Here is a 21,416-nt window from a genome sequence, read left to right on the forward strand (position 1 = left end):
GGCTTGGTAGGAATTTATGTAACGTCACTCTTATTTTTTGGTCAAATTTGACCAGACTAAAAGAACCATTTGACGTTGGCCTGACAGGAGTTGTGATGAATAAAGTGTTCTGTACCAGAAATTGTGGTAAACTGAAGAAAATAGAGAAGTGGAGGAATACGATTGAGAATTTTCGAAAAAACATTACAACAAATGGAAATTATTTTATAAACGAAACAAGTTCTTCTTCGGTCTGCGCCTATGTATCCGTAATAATTTATTGCTTCTAATTACCATTCATAAATGCACAATTTCTTCGAATGTAGTGAGGAATATCGTTTCGCTTTCGTATCGATGAATAAAATATACATTCGTTAGTATTAGAATTTTTAATGCGTTCAACTTGACTTGAACTGTTAATCTTGGTTGCATTTTCTTACCACCGCGCCTTCTTTCGTTTTCTAGTACACAGAGTTTCGTAATTTTGAAAGTAGTTAATAAAATAAAAAAAAACAGTTAAAACGTGTCTTTCAACCCACCTTGGATATTCGCCTCCGACTTTATACACAGCAATTCGATATATTTGTGTTTTAATATAGTGTAACTGAACTTTTTCATATTGAAGGCCTTCAACGCCTCCAAAGGTTGTATGAACTCCAGAACGTCGTCCCATTGTCCGTCGAGTATGAGTTGCCTTAGAAACAGCACGTCGTCAGAATAATTTCCGTTTATTACACCCGTTTCTCTTTCCAAACTCAATTGGGAAATGTGTAATTGGCGGTTATATAAAAATTCCAGTGCCAATCGGACGACGTCCTCTTCACGGAGAGTTAGTCGAGCCGATGGCATTATGTATCGAATATGCAATCTGAAACAACCAAAAATATAATTAAATATTTAATCAGCAAAATTTATTTAGTTATCGTTTCTGTCTAACTACAAATCGTTTTTCTTGAAGTTTCAATGTCTTTTGATTTTTAAGTTTCGAACCGATCGGGATATAAAATGTTAGTAATATGTATCTCAACAACTCGCAAAAGTTGTTGGAATATACGGCAACATTGAACGGCATGGTATTAAAGAGATTGGTTGCCTGTTGTTTGTTTCTGTGTATCCCAATCCAAATGAAAAAGATTTGTCGCGAAATACGTGTTGGCAACATCTAGGGCAGATTATCTAATGCCCACTTGCACTGTTTAAAATAACAGGTTGTGAAAATTGAAACTGCGGTTTAAATTAATCTCTTGCACCGTATTTATGCGGTTCAGTTAAAGTTATGTCATCAACCTGGGGAATTAAATGCATCGGTACAAACACCTATCTTCAAATCATACATTTTAAGGTAATATAATACGTAATATAATGAATGCAAAAAATGCATAAATTCATCAAAATTTTACAATAGAACTAATTAATATCATCGCAAAATTTAAAAACGTTATCGAAAACAAAGAAACAAACAAATATACAAATCAAGGCACTTTTTAAACGTTTGATATCTAGGGTCTGTGGAACGGACTATTTAAGAAGATCGTGGAGGATATCCAGAACAGAGCATATACGGAATGAACATATACGACGAAGAACAGGTCGAGTATACTCGACTTCAGTGAGAATATAGACTAAGCAACTGCTCTGGACATGTGACGAGGATGGAGCAGAACAGGTGGCCGAAGAAAGAATTGGTGTATCAACTGCAGAATAGAAGAAAGGTAGGAAGGAATTGAACAAAATATGAAAGACAAAGCTATCCAGGGAAGCGAGTGGATAGATACAGGGTGGTTCTGTATTAGACTGACAACGCTCTACCACAGAGAGATCTCAATAAATGAATCATTTTGATATAGGAATACCAACCCTTACGAGGCCTAGTTGCTGAAATATAGGGTTTTCAGAATTTTAAATTTAAAATTTGTCATAAATCAAGAACGCTTTTAAATTTTTTTTTTCAAATTTGGTAACCAATATACTCTAATAAAGTAATATTTTGACAAACAAACTTTGGAAAAATTTAATCATGTGCGTGCTGGCAGGGTTAGTTGTCACTTTTATGGAGCTAAAATGAACGGTGTTGTAATGCTGGAGAAATTTATCTCTAAATAAAAGTCTGTAAGCACGTAAGTAATTTACAAATTAATTAATTATTCATTTAATTTCGAATAGTGATTAAACATAAGTTGTTCAAAACAAAAAAAAACTATTCATAATCTCATTTTCAAACAAAAATGTATTACAACAATAATAAAATTGACAAATTTACAGTAGTTGTTTAAACTGTTGGCCGCTTATTACACCGTTTTGTCATTGAAAAACATGTCTTTGAGAATAAATCTGGATATAATTGAATGATTTCTACCGCAGCTTGAATTCTAGCTATTAGTTATTGTTCAGAATCGATGATTCTTTCGTACACTAAGGACTTCATATAGCTCCAAACAAAAAAATCGATAGGATTTAAGTCAGGTGATCTTGAAGGCCAACAATTGGGTCCACCCCGACCAATCCATTTTTCTCTAAAACGTCTGTTTAAGAAATTTTTTGCCGCTGCAGCAAAATGAACAGATGCCCCATCCTGTTGTGGTGTCTAATAATAACGGCAAATTCTCCAACAATTCATTGAACATTTCTTCCAGAAAGAACGTATAAATTTCACAAACAAAGTGCGGATTTTCTTCATTCCAAACGTGACTATTTCTAGAGTTGAAAAGTCCTTCCTTAGTAAATCTAGCCTCGTCAGTGTACAAAACATAATTTTGGAAAATCGTGTCAAATACACAAAGTGTCACGAACTATCAAAAATATGACACGTGCCTACTAGAAATGTTGAGTAGTATTTAATTACCAGACTTTTGTTTAGAGACAAATTTCTACAACACCGTTTATTTTAGCTCCATAAATGGTTATTAGTTTTTTAACTAAAAATAATCAGACAATTTAAAACAAAATTAAAAAAAGAATTTGCTCCAGTAACGTAAAAAATACGGGGGTAAAAGTGACAACTAACCCTGACAGCGCGCTACAAATACCCTATATCTCAGCAACTAGGCCCCGTGAGGATTCGTATTCCTATATCCAAATAAATCATTTATCTACTGTGATAGAGCGTTGTCGGTTGAATATAGAAACACTCTGTAGAAAAGTGTGGCGTACCAAATGAGGGATGAAGTAAAGAAAGACCCTGTTGCACATAGGGAAAAATGGAAATCATTTGTGCCAAAATCGTAAATCTCAGGATCGGCTTGACTTAGGAATTTGACATTTTTACAGCAGATAGCTTATGTAATTAGGAATACGAGAAAAATACTTCGATTACTTCGAGGTCATGTTTTGACCTTGAAAAAAATTGACAAAGTTCAACATTTTTTGAAAATTTTTGGTTTTTGCCCTGAAATTTGATTATTATGTTACTAAACCCATAAGTTATTTACATATTTGGAAAGTTGACGGAATCCATACTTCAAATTTTTTTTTTAATTTTTAGATCCTACGCAATAATTGTCCAAACTCGGCTTTGCAAAGTTGTTATATTTTTTGATATTATGAGGCAAAATTTTGTTTAAAACATCATGTGAAACATGATTTCGATGTATTTTTTGCCGCGGATCATGATGGCGCTATCAGTTTTGCCATAGAACATACCTAAAAAGCGCTAAATGTAAAAAAGTACATTTGCATAGGGTTTTTCGGCTCTATTTTTTCTAGGTACATTCTATGATAAAAATGATAGCGGAAAAAGTACACAGATAACGTCTATCATATTATTTTTAATACAATTTTTAAGATATATATCAGTGAAAACTTTATAATTACTATATATTTATGTATAAAATACAATGTGGTGTTCGTGGATTGGAGCGTCTTGTCATGATTGTCTCCCATCTCCAGACCAACAAACAGGAAACTCGCTTTCCTCTGTCGGATTACTTTGTGAATTGTATTACTTTGTAATGTAATGTACTGTTATTCTGGTGAATAAATAAATAAATATGCCAAAGCATATTGCTTCCAACTTTAACGCCCAACAGGCAAATTTGCAGTGATGGTGATATTTTATGTCCAAACAGGACCAAATCCTGAGCCGTAGTGCAAGCTTTCTTTTTAAAAAGAACAGCCTGAGTCTTGTCTGCTTTAAAACCAGATTACTGGTTCCCAATCCAGAATGATCGGTATTGATGGTGGTGATCTGTTGCTGTCTACGGATTTGGGTGTTAACCGAGATTATTTATTATTCACTGATATCACAATTAAAATGGAGTAGATTGACAATCTACCGTTCAAGTCTTTTATCCAATAAGTTCTACTTCTATATTGTTAAATATAAAAAAATTGTTCAGCAGTGTAATTTTATATTTTTATCTAACAGAAAAAAAATTAATAATAAAGTATAATAATATCGATTCGATGCACGAGCTAAAAGGCAAATTATATTAAAATATATATTGTTATTGAAAAAAAAAATGTTACAAATTATTACCTATTAAATTTAATAATAATATTCCCTTGCGGTTGACTGGTGAAGCGAGATGGAATTTTAAATAGCTTTTTTATTGTGTTTACTGTTTTCTTTCTAAGTCGATGTTAGCCAAGCGAACATATCACGATATTTCTTCTTTTTTTTAAAGTACTTTGGTACCTGTACCACAAGTTTTCATTGTTTCCGTTAGGATAATTGTCATATTCTTAGAACAATATGTTACGTTAATATAATTTAAGTTTGTTCCACAACAATAGTCCCATTGTAAATTTTAGAATTGGCGAAACTTGGATTGTCTTGGATTGAAAACATAATTTTATTAATTCGTTTGAGTTTTTTGTTCAAATAAAAACTAACATTAAAGGATCAGAATTTACTTATTTGGTCCTGGAAAGTTACGCGGAATACGATCGAAAAACTTGGTGGACTAGAACTACTACAGCATCCAGCATTTAGTACCTTGGCGGTACCACCGGACCTTGCACCCCCAAGTAACATTTTTGACTTTATGAAAGGTTTCAAATCACTTACAAGGCTAGATATAAATTATCTTAATAAAGCGTATAGGTTGTAACAACTACTATGAAGTAATCTTACAACATTCTTAAAGCAAGAAGGGTCTACCTTTAAGATGCCTGTCACAGCTTAAGTCGAAAGTCAATATTACAGCGTATAAGCATTTAAAATTACAGCAACGTAACAGCAGTGATAAAACATGATATCAAAACCTCTTTAAAAAACTCTTAGCTTACTCTTGCTACTTAATTCCTAGAAAAATTTCTTTACAGTTATAAAAATTCTTAAAAGGGCACAGGATTAGTATCTGTTTCTATGGATGCTATGAAATGACTTCCAATTTATGTCGATGAAAAATTCCTTATGGTTGATTGGAGGTTTGACATAAACAAAATATTTTATAGATAGAGTATATTATTAGTCGGAAAATTTTCCAACGAAAGCAAATTTACTGTATAAAATACGAGTGTATATTGCACGCGCCTTCGATTTATTGTAATTTGCTCAATTGAAAATACAAATAATCTTTTAAAATTCAACTTGTATATATTTTTTTTTCATTCGGAAATACAACACGCGTCTAATAGTCCAAGCGGCGACCTCCGTGAAAGGGTGGTTAACCAGAATAAGTACTAAAATATATTTTATTAAATTTTGAATATTAGATGAATAATAAACCATTGGTCTGGCGGTCTTTGACGTGTCCAAATTTTGTTATTTTAATAAAATTTCTAATTTATTTTTTCGTAAAATCGATCTACATAACTTAAGTATAATTTTTCAGTTTACGATGGCGTTTTGACTAGATAAATACAGAAATTCAAGTCTGTCGTTCTTGTTCTTGACGCAACTGTGTGTCATACAGTCCCCAACATATTTTCTATACAAGAAATAAAAAAAAATTAAACGTCAAAATTTTTATCTTTTATTCCTCTTTCAAATAGAATTGGTCTGGCACGTGAATACTTGACCAAAATTTTGCCAGACCCAGATTAAGTAAGTTCTTCTCTCCTACGCGAGGTTTTTTTGTTTTTAACGTAACTGACTTCATTCAACCATTTAACCTGTTTAATTTGTCAAAATGTGACGTGCGTGTTTCTAGGAAACGTCTATCTAAATAACCAGTTATTAAATTAAGAAAATGAAATGCTTTATCTGTAATCTCACTACTAACAAGGAGAAAGTATTATCGTTTAATGCTGACACATTTCAAAGATGTTATTTATTTTAACAAGTAGGAGAGAAGAACTTACTTAATCTTGGTCTGGCAAAATTTTGGTCAAGTATTCACGTGCCAGACCAATTCTATTTGAAAGAGGAATAAAAGATAAAAATTTTGACGTTTAATTTTTTTTTATACCTTGTATAGAAAATTTGTTGTTATAAGTTTGTTGGGGACTGCCTGACACACAGTTGCGTCAAGAACAAGAACGTCAGACTTGAATTTCTGTATTTATCTAGTCAAAACGCCATCGTAAACTGAAAAATTATACTTAAGTTATGTAGATCGATTTTACAAAAAAATAAATTAGAAATTTTATTAAAATAACAAAATTTGGACACGTCAAAGACCGCTAGACCAATGGTTTATTATTCATCTAATATTCAAAATTTAATAAAATATATTTTAGTACTTATTCTGGTTAACCACCCTTTCACGGAGGTCGCCGCTTGGACTCTAAACATCATAACATTAGAAATAAAACATTTATAAAAAAATAATTATAACCCTAGAAATTATTAAGACAGACGGCATTAAAGTTTCAAATGACAATATTACTACAAAATGGCCGCTACATAATAAAGAATTGTATTCTTATGGGTATGCAATAACTACATATGACTGTATTAAAAGTTTGATATCTTCTAGAAAATAAACCATAAAACGAAAGTTTTTTCTAACCTTTCTCTTAAAATTTTCGTTTTTTTTTTCACTTTTAACCACTTTTCTAATTTGGTCAACATTTTTTTACACGACACAATAAACTGCAAATTCATGCAATCAGATAACATAACCTAACTTTGCTTCTCGTTTTAAGAAATCTGAAAGAAGACGTTATTTGATTCCTATCGGTTTTAAATGAGTCATAAACAGATTTCATAAAGCTAAATAGCTTTATCAGAAAAAAGCTTTGTCATTACGTTTGTAAATGTTGCCTGCCTATTGGTGCAACCATGTCAAAGCTCTTTAGTTCTTAACTACTCTACAAAACTGAAATGTTGTAACAATGTTATACACTTCTAGAACTACATTGCGGCCGACAACCAATAAGCTTTATCCTTCAGTTTTTAAAGCACTGCCAAGACTTTTTAATAAGATATAATAGTTTTAAGCCTAAAGCATTTATTGCAGATTTTATAAAATTACGAAAAAACTAAATGGAATTTAAAATGTTACTTGTGCCGTCAGATTAGTATTTATTGTGATCCAATGTGAAATTCTTGAATGGGAAAACTTTTGATTCCAAAGGAGACGTTGAAAATGCAGTATGCATCTTAATCCAAAGAGTGGTTTCACCAAGGTCTCAAAGAAATTGCTGGATGTTGGGTTTAAAACATAGAATACGATGGGATAAATTTCGAATGTTGAGGCTTCCTTTTTATGTAATAATTTGATAAATAAAATGAACATTGGAAACCGTCATTATTTACGAAACTCCTTTATGGTGTTTTTTTCGTCTTATTGTTTATTCAGGTAATAATGACTTTACTCGTTTTTTTTAGACGCATATTCAAGAGTTTCAGTTTACCTGCTCAAATAAATATTTTCCTACAAAAGTTACGAATGCAAATTTCACAAGACGGAAATCATTAAAACGTATGTTTAGGTTTTTCGCCTAAAATAAACAGGCCATTAATAGCCCATTGGACTGTATCACTTACGTCATTAAGGTAGCGTCGGAGACAAGTCAACAAAAAGAAAAACAGCAAAAAATGGAAGAATGGGAAGAATTATGTAACATTACAAGTTTTTGTCGAAGCTCGTTTCACGTTATACAGATGTTTAACAAAGAATACCGCAACGTACACGTCTCAGAATCGGATTATGTGACCGTTTAGATTTTTGCCGTTGTACGTGAGGCATTTTTTGCAATTACTGGTACATTTTTACAAACCAATGTTCAATTTGTTGAGACATCAAAATTAATTAACTAATCGACAAAAAAAACGAGAAATATCAGTCCCCAACTGTATTTTATTTTATACATTTGACTCTAGCCGAGTGACAATAGATGAACAGATGGATTAATCCACTAAAGCCAGGTTTTTTTTACCAAATAACTAAAAATTCGGTGTCTTCACCTTCTAATAAAGTAAACCTCCGAGTAAATCGAGTATAAGCTTTGGTTTAAAATAAATCAAGCGAAAACCAGCGCTAGCCAAATACTGTTTAGGTGGAGGCCAAAATAGAGAAGAAGAAGAAGAATTTAGTACAAACTTCACCTTTAATATACATCAAAAGTGTTTGTTTTTATACCTATATTAGATTATTTCATTTTTGGAAATATTCGTCATACAAATAATTGAATATTTAATATGGAAGCTTTTCAAGATTTAGAAAATTTGTTAGATGAGGAAATACAGCAAATTTCAGAACAAGCTTATTCTGTTCGTCATAAAATTGATAATTACAATTTTTTTACCGTTTTCTTTTCCCTTTCCTATCAATTATTTTCAATATAAACTATAATTTTCAGACCAACACATCTTTCTCCAACTAGCGACTACTTCAACATTAACCTTAACAAAACACGTGCAAATATAATTACGCACAGATCGTTGTCACAAACACAAATCATAAGAAACCGTCAATAGAAGAACGTTTTTTCGCTTATTTATTTCCTTATTCCAATACATGGACGATTGTTATATAGGCATCTTTCATAAGGTTTGTTCCAACCGGAACCGTTCTTGGAATGGCTATTGGGAGCGTTTATAAATATTTTCTGCGCAATCTCCGGCTATGCATGGTTCTTGTAACAGTACTTGCTAACAATCAAGTATCGAAAAGACGGTCCCTGAAACACGTAATCTCTATTGCGCAGAATCGTCACCGTACCGGGGACGGTTTTTTGATGGGTTGGAACTAGTGATGTGTGAATTTTCGACTATGTTTTTCCGGAAAATTTTCAATGTCAAAAAAGCAATTTTTTAGAAATTTTTTTATAGGACATGTATGAATTTTCCATTCTTTTATTAGTTTTCTTTTATTTGTCAATTTCTGTACAATTTAAACAAAAACTATAGGTTATAATTCTAACTCTGTAATCCACTTGAATTAAATATTTGATTCTGTTTTACTTAAAATTTGTCCCATTGTTTAATTTAAGTCACCATATTTCATACCATAACAAAAAAGCACTGGAAATGAATCACCCATTTCTTTTGTTATTTGATAAAATAAAGTAATTAGGTAGTGGCAAAAGCCAGAAGATGGCACCACTGCTATAAAAAGAATTGTGTAGTGGGACTAAAGCAAAATTAATCTTGCTCACTGTGAAGAAAAATGGGTAACCAGAAAAAAACGCGTGTGGAAACATTTTGATGAAGTCCATGAAGGCAACAAAATTATTGGTAAATGTAAATATTGTGATCAGAGATTTGCAAATAATGCCACAAGGATGAAAAAACATTTATGTGCATGTAAAAAATGTCCAGAAAGAATAAAATGCATTTTTCAAAAGTTGGTACAACATAAGACAGGAGGGTAATTATACACTTTCACGGTCACCTGGTTTTTTGGCTCTAGAAAATCGAAAAATGGATGGATTTTAATGATCTTGGTCTCAAAATGTTCCATTTTACGGCGGATTTATAAAAAAAATACGAAAATTAAAAAAAATAAATATTTTTTACAGTTTCATGACTTTAAATGCAAAAAAAATGACTTTCTACATATAATCCTTCACAACTGTTTCTGACGTCGTGGAATCAAGTTCGTATATTTTTTTTCGCAGTTTACATAAAAAAATGAATATTTTGAAAAAAAAAGTTTTTCTACTATTTAAGGTTTAAAACTATTAAAAACCGCAAATTCCGCCACTACCCCCGTATTTTTCATAAATTCGTCGTAAAATGGAACATTTTGAGACCAAAATTATGAAATTTATCTATTTTTCGATTTTTAATGGTCCAAAAACTATTAACATTGAAGAATATAGTACGAAACTATTCACGAAAATTGATTGTTTTTCATCGATTTCATTTTAAGCTATAAAAACTGAAAAAATCATTCTTTTTTGGATTTTTTTTAAATTGTTTATTAATTTATGTAGAATACAAAAAAAAATATAAGAACTTTATCTGATAATGATATAATTTTTTGTAAAGGATTATTGTGCAAAACCGTTTTTTTACGATTTAAAACAGTAATACTATGAAAATTTTCATAAAATTTTCATAAAATGGAACATTTTGAGACCAAGATCATTAAAATCCATCCATTTTTCGATTTTCTAGAGCCAAAAAACCAGGTGACCGTGAAAGTGTATAATTACCGACAGGAGAAACTTCTTGTGGAAGAAATGTGCTTCAGATATCACATGTAAGTAAACAATTTTTTTATTTATTCTTAACAATAGTATTAAACCATAGTTATGTATATATAACTTAATTTTTGGCTGAGTTATTCACTTTTATTTGCCAGTGATTTGATAAAAGGTATAGATATCTACTGAATCAATTAATAATAATTGTTCTAAATTCTTAATTGAATGCACCTTCTATATTGTTTTTAAATACCTTTCCTTAAAAGGATATCCTTTATAAATATAACATGGATTACAATATATTCTATGAGAATGAGAAATCCATACAAAAGATTTTTACGAGTGTTGAATTGAAAGAAATGGTTATAATTTTATTTTAATCAAAAAATAAATTTAAGAAAACTGATGATGTCAAAAAATAAATAAATAATAAAATAAAATAAATATATATATATATATATATATATATATATATATATATATATATATATATGTTTTTAAATCAAAAACAAAACTAGTAAAACCCAAACTTATTTAAATTATTGCATACATATAGTGTTTGTGAAAAAGTTTATTTTAATTAATGTAAAGGTTATGAAGTTAAAGAATGAGTTTTCACTAAAGAAGTTTTTATTCCTTTTCATCAATGCTTAAGAAAAATTGAAACCAAAACTCATTCGAATAAAGAAAGAAAAACAAAACCTTGCTCTTCGAGTTTCTCTGAGCTAGATGTAGAAGTAAACCATGCACTACAGCATGTAAATTTGATCTTTTTGTCATGCATTTAATTTTAAACATGAGACTTTACCAACTCAGGAATATCTCGGGTACGTGGCTGTAATTTTCTCTTTTAGATTTTGCTTTGTATGTTGGCAGGCCTGAACAAAGGTCTGGTATGTCTGCTAGTTTTGTTTTAAATAAAAGTTAAATTACATTATGTTTCTGTCATTGCAGGTGCAGGAAACTGAAGAAAGTGATGTTAGTCTGCCAATGGATCTCAGTGAACAAGAAGCAACTTCAAGCAGCTATTCAAGATTTGTTGACAAAATGTCAACAGAAGACAAAGAAAAAGCAGACGAGACATTGGCACGTGCTATATTTGCAAGTGGAACCCCACTTTCAATTACTGAAAATAAATATTGGGTGGAACTCTACAAATATATTCGTCCATCATACAAATTACCATCACGTTATCGTTTATCGCATTCCCTTTTAGATAAAGAGTATGACAGAGTACAAGATATGGTGGTTCAAAAAATTGCTGAAGTGGAATCATTGACACTGCTCTCGGATGGATGGACTGACAAGGAAATCCTTTGATGAACATAATGTTTGCAACACCTCAGCCAATATTCTTAAAAGCAGTGAATACAAAATCTTCTCGTCATACTGGAGAATTTTGAAAAACAGAGATCGAAAGAGTAGGTCCTTCCAAAGTAATAGCTCTTGTAACTGACAATGCAAGCAACTTGAAACTAGCAAAAGTTACGGGAACAATATCCTCACTTGATCATATTTGGTTGCCTTGCTCATGGATTAAACCTTTTGGCAAAAGATATAATAAGTTTGAATTCAATTCTAACAATATTGTCAAAATGCAAGGCAATTGTCAAATTGTTTAGGAATCACCACATTGAAAATCAAACATTGAAGGCAATCCAGAAAGAAAAACAAGGGAAAGAAAGTTCTCTTATTTTGCCAGCAGAAACTAGATGGGGATCAGCAACAAAATGTTTTGAGAGTTTGCTGCGTACAAAGAACTGCTTACAATCTGCAGCTATAGATGACACATTATCACTGCCTCCAAATATACGAAAGCAGATACTGTATAATGATATATTTTGGTTGCAAGTTCAGACTACACACAACCTTCTTTTCCCATTTCTGCACCAATACAGAAGTTAGAAGGTGATGCACCATCTATTTCAGAAATTACAGTTATATTTAAAAAAATCGATGCAAAAATAATCGAGCAATTGCAAAGAAAACATGTTTCTATTGGTTACTGCGGTTGTGACGTAGAAAGTAAGTAAATACTGAAACGTGGTCGCTGCGTATTGCCTTTCAAATGCCATTCTGTTGTTGTGAGTGGAGATAATTGGTTGTTTAGTGCGATTTGTGATTTGTAAGGGCTCGTGGCACAGGTACGTTAACCTAGCGGAGCTTAATAATTGCCGTTTTTTAGCCGCTTTTTCTGCCGTGAAATTCGGAGAGCCGTTGATTATTAAAAAAAATATATGCTCCGCTATCTTAACACATAAGTTAGCGCACCACCCCCTTAAAAACCATTTCCCTACATACGGCAATTATATTTGAAGACATCAATAATTGCCGCTTAATTTGCCGTTCAACAAATCATCGTTGATTTATCCGGAGCACATCGGGGTTGGGCGCAAAGTCGGAAAGTAGCAATTTTCCATATAAACTTGCAATAACTTGCGATAATACTTTCCGACAAAATATTTTTTTTACTCAATTTTCAGATCGTTATTTCAATCAATTTGGCATAAATATTCTTACGAATCACATCATCATTAGGTAGCTAATATGTTTTCAAAGCTCAGGCCACTTGAATTTTATTTTATTTAAGTAAAACAACTGATATATAAAAAAAAAATGTGTTTGACAGCCAGTTCTTATCGTATACGGCAAGTTGATCGATAAGTGCATATTTTTTATCAGTACTTCGGATGAATTTAATTATGCACTAAATTCTATATCAAATCTCACAAAAATATATAATTAATTTCAAAAATTTAATGTTCAATGACGTCCAAAAGGATTAGAATAATATAAGTAAATAAACCAATCATTTTTAACATTTTTTTCATGTTTCACTGCCGTCATAAGGAAAATTTATATTTTACAGCGATGCAATGGTATTTTTTTATACGGCAAATTCAGCGGTAATTATTGATGCATTCAAATGCTGTAGCCGCCCGTTGAGAAGCATCTTTTTCAAGGGTGTATTCCGCAGATTAATAGCGAACCATACGTGTTTTAGTCACAAATTCCGCGACTTTTCCGGTAATACTAGCGAAGCAGTTTTTTAAATTATTTTAACCATTGAAAAATAATAAATTAAGCGGTTTTTCGGGGTGTGGCTCGCTAAGTTTATATGGAAAATTGTTATTTCCCAACTTTGCGCCCGACCCCGATGTGCTCCGCATAAATCAACGATGATTTCTTGAACGGCAAATTAAGCTGCAATTATTGATATGTTCAAACATAATTGCCGTACGTGGAGAAGCGGTTTTTCAGGGGGTGGCTCGCTAATTTACGTGTTAAGATAGCGGACCATAGTTTTTTTTTAATAACTAACGGCAAAATCTAAGACTTTCACGGCAATTATTAAGCTAATCAAAAGTCATTTTTGAAAAAATTGGTCCGCTAGGTTAACTGATTATCGAAATGCGCGTCAAACAATGTAATTGTAAGTGTTGGTGTAAACAGTGTATTCAGTATTGTTGAGTAGACAGTTCCAGAAATTCCAGCTTAATTTTGTCCTAGAGTGAATATCGGCCAAGTCAATTAACAGGTTTGCAACAGTTTTATTATAAATTGATACAGATTTGTCGAGATAATCTATTAACGAAAAGTAATTGAATGAATATTTACCCTTACTTTTTGACATTCTATTCCAACTCAAATTACACATGATTCTTGAGCACCCTGTATTGTGATTTACTAGGAAGAAATTGATTTCCGCATATATCGCTATCATATTTGGGTACGTAAATACGTGAGAAACTAAAAGTATGAAAATAAATAATAGAGTCCGGTTCTGATGGATTTCACATCTTTAATAGGCTAGGTCACGTAGAAAACTGGAAGTCCACTTGTACTTTCTTGAGATATACGACAAGAGCATGTGAAAAGAAAGAAAACTGTAATTGAAGTTTGAATTATTTAGCAGATGACACCAATGTTTTACGGATGAAAAAAAGTCAAAATATTAATTTTTATGCTAAAACGTTCACCGAATATACAACTGAAACTAACGATGTCAAGTTTAAATTTGTATGTAAAAGACTTTTTCCAGTTATAGCGAGAAAAGTTTCCACTATTGTCAAATCCAATACAATGAAATAAAAATGAAAACATGCCCAATTTTGGTAATAAAAGTTCGAAAATATAAGACAGTCACCAGACTACGAGCTTAAAAGTTAGATTATTAAAACATAATGATATAGAGGAAAAGTTAGAGTTAACGTACAGGAAAACTATTAGTTGTCTTTAGAAATTGATTATTTATCAAAGAATATAACGACATTCTTATTTTTCCAAAATAAACTGAGATTTGTCTTTAAAAACTGGGTTTTTACCAAAAACAAAATACCATTTGACTCAAGAAAATGTTTTTTCGCAATCAAATCGAAATTTGTCTCTCTAAATCGTATTTCTACTTAACAAACTGTTATTTTTCTTTAGAAATGGTTTGTTTTCAAAACTAAACCGACATTTGCCTTTAGGAACTGTTTTTTTCATAAACAAATCGACATATTTCTTTAGATTTTGACTTTTTCGAAAAAAAAAGAGATTCGTCTTTAAAAACTGGGTTTTTACAAAAACAAACTGCCATTTGTCTTAAGAAAATGTTTTTTCACAATCAAATCGAAATTTGTCTTTCTAAATCGCATTTCTACTTAAAAAATTGTTATTTTTCTTTAGAAACGGTTTGTTTTCAAAACTAAACCGACATTTGCCTTTAGGAACTGTTTTTTCTCAGAACAAACAGTCATTTTTCTTTAGAAACTGTTTTTTCCATAAACAAATCGACATATTTCTTTAGAGTTTTACTTTTTCGAAAAAAAAAGAGATTCGTCTTTAAAAACTGGGTTTTTACAAAAACAAACTGCCATTTGTCTTAAGAAAATGTTTTTTCACAATCAAATCGAAATTTGTCTTTCTAAATCGCATTTCTACTTAAAAAATTGTTATTTTTCTTTAGAAACGGTTTGTTTTCAAAACTAAACCGACATTTGCCTTTAGGAACTGTCTTTTCTCAGAACAAACAGTCATTTTTCTTTAGAAACTGTTTTTTCCATAAACAAATCGACATATTTCTTTAGAGTTTTACTTTTTCGAAAAAAAAAAGAGATTCGTCTTTAAAAACTGGGTTTTTACAAAAACAAACTGCCATTTGTCTTAAGAAAATGTTTTTTCACAATCAAATCGAAATTTGTCTTTCTAAATCGCATTTCTACTTAAAAAATTGTTATTTTTCTTTAGAAACGGTTTGTTTTCAAAACTAAACCGACATTTGCCTTTAGGAACTGTCTTTTCTCAGAACAAACAGTCATTTTTCTTTAGAAACTGTTTTTTCCATAAACAAATCGACATATTTCTTTAGAGTTTTACTTTTTCGAAAACAAACTGAGATTCGTCTTTAAAAACTGGGTTTTTACAAAAACAAACTGCCATTTGTCTTAAGAAAATGTTTTTTCACAATCAAATCGAAATTTGTCTTTCTAAATCGCATTTCTACTTAAAAAATTGTTATTTTTCTTTAGAAACGGTTTGTTTTCAAAACTAAACCGACATTTGCCTTTAGGAACTGTCTTTTCTCAGAACAAACAGTCATTTTTCTTTAGAAACTGTTTTTTCCATAAACAAATCGACATATTTCTTTAGAGTTTTACTTTTTCGAAAAAAAAAAAGAGATTCGTCTTTAAAAACTGGGTTTTTACAAAAACAAACTGCCATTTGTCTTAAGAAAATGTTTTTTCACAATCAAATCGAAATTTGTCTCTCTAAATCGCATTTCTACTTAAAAAATTGTTATTTTTCTTTAGAAACGGTTTGTTTTCAAAACTAAACCGACATTTGCCTTTAGGAACTGTCTTTTCTCAGAACAAACAGTCATTTTTCTTTAGAAACTGTTTTTTCCATAAACAAATCGACATATTTCTTTAGAGTTTGACTTTTTCGAAAAAAAAAGAGATTCGTCTTTAAAAACTGGGTTTTTACAAAAACAAACTGCCATTTGTCTTAAGAAAATGTTTTTTCACAATCAAATCGAAATTTGTCTTTCTAAATCGCATTTCTACTTAAAAAATTGTTATTTTTCTTTAGAAACGGTTTGTTTTCAAAACTAAACCGACATTTGCCTTTAGGAACTGTCTTTTCTCAGAACAAACAGTCATTTTTCTTTAGAAACTGTTTTTTCCATAAACAAATCGACATATTTCTTTAGAGTTTGACTTTTTCGAAAAAAAAAGAGATTCGTCTTTAAAAACTGGGTTTTTACAAAAACAAACTGCCATTTGTCTTAAGAAAATGTTTTTTCACAATCAAATCGAAATTTGTCTTTCTAAATCGCATTTCTACAAAACAAATTGTTATTTTTCTTTAGAAACGGTTTGTTTTCAAAACTAAACCGACATTTGCCTTTAGAAACTGTCTTTTTCCAAAACAAACAGTCATTTTTCTTTAGAAACTGTTTTTTCCATAAACAAATCGACATATTTCTTTAGAGTTTGACTTTTTCGAAAAAAAAAGAGATTCGTCTTTAAAAACTGGGTTTTTACAAAAACAAACTGCCATTTGTCTTAAGAAAATGTTTTTTCACAATCAAATCGAAATTTGTCTTTCTAAATCGCATTTCTACAAAACAAATTGTTATTTTTCTTTAGAAACGGTTTGTTTTCAAAACTAAACCGACATTTGCCTTTAGAAACTGTCTTTTTCCAAAACAAACAGTCATTTTTCTTTAGAAACTGTTTTTTCCATAAACAAATCGACATATTTCTTTAGAGTTTGACTTTTTCGAAAAAAAAAGAGATTCGTCTTTAAAAACTGGGTTTTTACAAAAACAAACTGCCATTTGTCTTAAGAAAATGTTTTTTCACAATCAAATCGAAATTTGTCTTTCTAAATCGCATTTCTACAAAACAAACTTTTATTTTTCTTTAGAAACGGTTTGTTTTCAAAACCAAACCGACATTTGCCTTTAGGAACTGTCTTCCCAAAACAAACAGTCATTTTTCTTTAGAAACTGTTTTTGTAAAAGAAGCCGATATTTTTCTTTGCAAAATAGTAAAAAAAGTAATTTTTATTCATGCTGACAGTAAAGATATTTTTATACTAAATTCATTGCTTTTATCCACTAGAAACATTTCCAAATTTTGTGTTAATTACCCCGATGATATGAAAAATGATTTACCGATCTTGTTCTGCTAAATTCAACATAAATAATCCTAACAAGATCCCCACAAAGAAGAGTTGCTTAAAATATAAAAAGTTATAATTTGAAAAACGAGTATAATATTTTCAAGTCAAATGACAAACCTCATGATGACTGCTCCTGTATTATTGTGTGAATAGAAATGATTTGGGGTAGATTGAAAGTTGAAAATACGCACATTTCATCGTTTACCTAGTTTTTAGTCTATTTTTATGTACGAGAGAGTAATAAAACCCAATTCATAATCGAAAACTTACGGTCATTTTATATATTTTCACAGAATAATCCTAAATATTTCCCAAAATTTTCACAAATGTACCTGAGCTAATAGATACAGATTTTAGGTCTTTTATGGGTTTTCTCTTAGCTCAGAAGAAAAACATTTGGACTGGTCGAATGCCCTGTGTATTAAAGATCCCATAGACGTATAATGGGAATTTTTCAATAAGTATGCACCCACTTGCCAATAAAGGTTAAAAATTTTGATTCATCTTAATTCCAAGAATCTCTCTCCGACCAATTTTACCGAAAATATAATTTTAAACCTTCCACACCAGAACACACCGCTTCTAAGAGGTGTTTAGTTTAGTTGCAACTTGCAATCTACTACTCTTAATGGTGACCACCATAAACACATGGTTCGAACAAATGATAGATCTTTTTTCTCAGAAGTGTATAATAGTAATAGATAATGCAACCTAACCCGTATAGATTTTTAGAAAAATTGCCCATATCTCCGTGGTTAACAAAATTCTAAGTAAAAAATTTGTATCCTTCGAGTTCTATGCATAAAAAGGAATTAAAAAAATTTGGAATTGGTGAAATTGCAGAAAATCATGGGTGGCTTCATCTCCACCATATCATTGCAGACTAAACCCGCTTGAACTGGTATGGACTGGGATAAAGAGAAAAGTTTCGAGAAAAAATAATTATTTGGAAATTAGTGATGTTAAACAGTTGTTTAGCTGTAAGAAAACAGTAAATAATCCGTTTAAAGAAGAGAAAATATGGAAGTTGGATAATATTAGATGAAATTATCAATCCATTCATTGTGAATATTGGTTGCGACAGTTCATCTTCTGATTCCGATACTGATTTTGATTTGTAAGAAGTAGCTCTACTTATAATATTCGAAATAAATGAACGTTACGTTGTTGAAAAGTCATAGTTTAAGCCCATACACTTATTTTACCAGTAAGATTCAATCATTTCGATCTTAACACACGTTTTGAAATAATAAAGCATTTTATAAAAATTGCACTTTTAAACCTTCAACTATTTGGACATTATAAGCAGGTTAATTAGGTAAATATATAAGTGTACACCCAATATATTCACTAAATTTATACAAATATTATTTAACCTTCCGGCGGGCGCGCCCCCTTTTTTGACACAAGCAGGGGCGAGTACAACACAAGTTTATTTTATTTAAAACCTTCATGAATATTTATTTTTACATTTAATTTTGCTAAAATAGATTATTTACTATTTATAGTGTTTTTTTTGCAATTGATTAACTGAATTATACCCAAAAATTAGCTCCTAGTGATTGTTTTATAGCAGTTTTATTTCTTCTTTGTTTAATCAATATTTTAATTTAAACAATAAATCCATGCAATGATATTTTATTATATACATAAAATATTAGATGATACTTATAGAGGATAATTGTTATTAAATATTAGGGGCACAAACATTGAAAACAAGTTTTATTTGAACAACATTTATTTTATTACTAATTAATACAGGGTGGTGCAATAGATCGCGCAAGTATAAGAGAAAAGAATAAATACATAAGGTATTGTTGAAATAAAAAAATATGATGATTAGGTAATTAAATGGAGTTTATTCTTTAAAAATAACATCATTTAAATATCTAAATGACGGCCCTCTCGAAGAACGCGAACGCAGATTTGTGAAAACTCTTGTAAATAAATCTGGGGTGATTGCTGCCATTTCCTGACGGATATTTTCCTTTAGCTGACTGATGTCCATCCGATTATTCATGTAGACTTTATGTTTGAGGTGTCCCCACAAAAAAAATCAAGAGGCATCAAGTCAGGGCTACGTGGGAGCTAAGGGATATCACCTTTTTTGGAAATTAGTCTCTGTCTCACGACCGCCGTAGAGTCATTTGATGTGACAGGTCGCTCCGTCTTGTTGGAACCAGGTTCTCGTATTCGCTACTCTTGATCTCGCAAGTTCTAGAGTCAAATATCCCTCTAACATCGCAACATAGTGGTCGGTGTTAACGGTGATCTTTCGTCCTCGTGAATCTGCAAAGAGGAAAGAGCCAATAATTCCTTTGCTTCAGATTGCTGCCCATGCCGTTACTTTCGGAGTATGCAGTGGGTCTCGATGTTTCATTTTTGTGTTTTTTTCGATCCAATAACGACAATTTTGTCAGTGTACAAACCCATTTAAATGAAAATTAGCCTCACCTGAAAAAGGATGTTGTCAAAAGTGGAAAATCGACTAAGCATTTCTTCAGCAATAGCCAAGCTTACTCCAAAGTCGTATCTTTTAATTCCTGTATCAACCGGAGCTTATAAGGATGCAGTTTAAGATCCAACTTGAAAATTTGCTGTAAACTTCGTCGCGATAAGTTTAAAGCCGCCGATCCCTTCCGAGTAAACACATGCGGATTTTCTCGTACTGACTCCTTCACCCTATCAATATTGTCTGTGGTCCTAGATGTGGTTTAAACGTGGAACCAGTCTCTTCAAAACGCTTAACCCATATTTGAATTAAATTTGCACTCGGATCTTCATTAATGTGTCTTAATCTATATCCAGCCGCCTTGTCAACACGTATGAACAATCGTTTTCGTAAAACGTGCGAACACAAAAAGGGCGACGCTTTCCGTGGGCTTCCTCCTCCTACGCACCGTTTACTTCGCGAAAAAAGATGATGCAATATGGACTTTCTATTGCGCCACCCCGTATATTGAAATCAAGTTTTATTTGAACAACATTTATTGTTGTTTATGACTAAACTACTACAGATTTTTTTCTGCTTTCTTTTCTATTATATAGAGGTTGTGAAAGGGGTGGAATAATAAGGGGTGAGAAGTCTCGTTAATCCTTCAGGTATAATATAAAGGAAAACCTAAGCAAAACATCTGTAGCACTGAGTACAACGGCGCGCCCGCCGTCTACTAAAAGAACTGATTGATTACGAATGCTTAAACATTTCATTAGTCTCTTATTCATAAAAAAAAACTATAAGTTTCGATTGTAATTGAAAACATACGTCAAGTTAGATTAAAATGTGACAATGATACATGGAAAAATTGTATTGAATACGTAATGCTAATGATAAAGACGATTTTAGTTCCAATTTTTGTACTTTATCAAGTAAAAATATCAATTTACTGGCCACCTAACCCACTACCTGCCTAACGACATCAAAGGGTTCAAGCCAAAGTGCCTGATCGGCTTCTCAAAGGACATCGGACTTTGGTAACGTCAATTGGGGCACGACGGGCCTATCTGAAGGCCTATGTGCTCAACGGCTGCCCACACTCAAGTAAAACACTAGCTCAATACGAACTAGCCTTAGGTACATCCAAAAAAATGAGCTAACAAGTCATGGACTTGAAATAAATTATTCACTATATTTTTTGTGGTTATTGTTCGATTAATTGTAAAAACCTGATTTGTGAAATTATCAACTTTCTACATTACGACAACTGCTAGTCGAAACATTTGTAGTTTCATAATGAAAATTTTTCACAAATACACTCGATAATTAATCTAGTCTTCGTTCGTTT

At 31.4% G+C, this 21,416-nt stretch overlaps 1 protein-coding gene across 1 annotated transcript in view; it reads right to left on the bottom strand.

The window, feature by feature from the left end:
• Positions 1-21,416, bottom strand: part of LOC130448672 (WD repeat-containing protein 47) — a 152,880-nt gene that overhangs the window by 123,349 nt on the left and 8,115 nt on the right. The window contains exon 2 of the mRNA XM_056786139.1: positions 519-847. Within this exon, the coding sequence (XP_056642117.1) occupies positions 519-828 (310 nt within the window). The 5' untranslated portion in view covers positions 829-847. The remainder of the gene's footprint in view (positions 1-518; positions 848-21,416) is intronic.

Source organism: Diorhabda sublineata, chromosome 9 (assembly GCF_026230105.1).
Source record: "Diorhabda sublineata isolate icDioSubl1.1 chromosome 9, icDioSubl1.1, whole genome shotgun sequence".
Lineage (NCBI taxonomy): Eukaryota > Metazoa > Arthropoda > Insecta > Coleoptera > Chrysomelidae > Diorhabda > Diorhabda sublineata.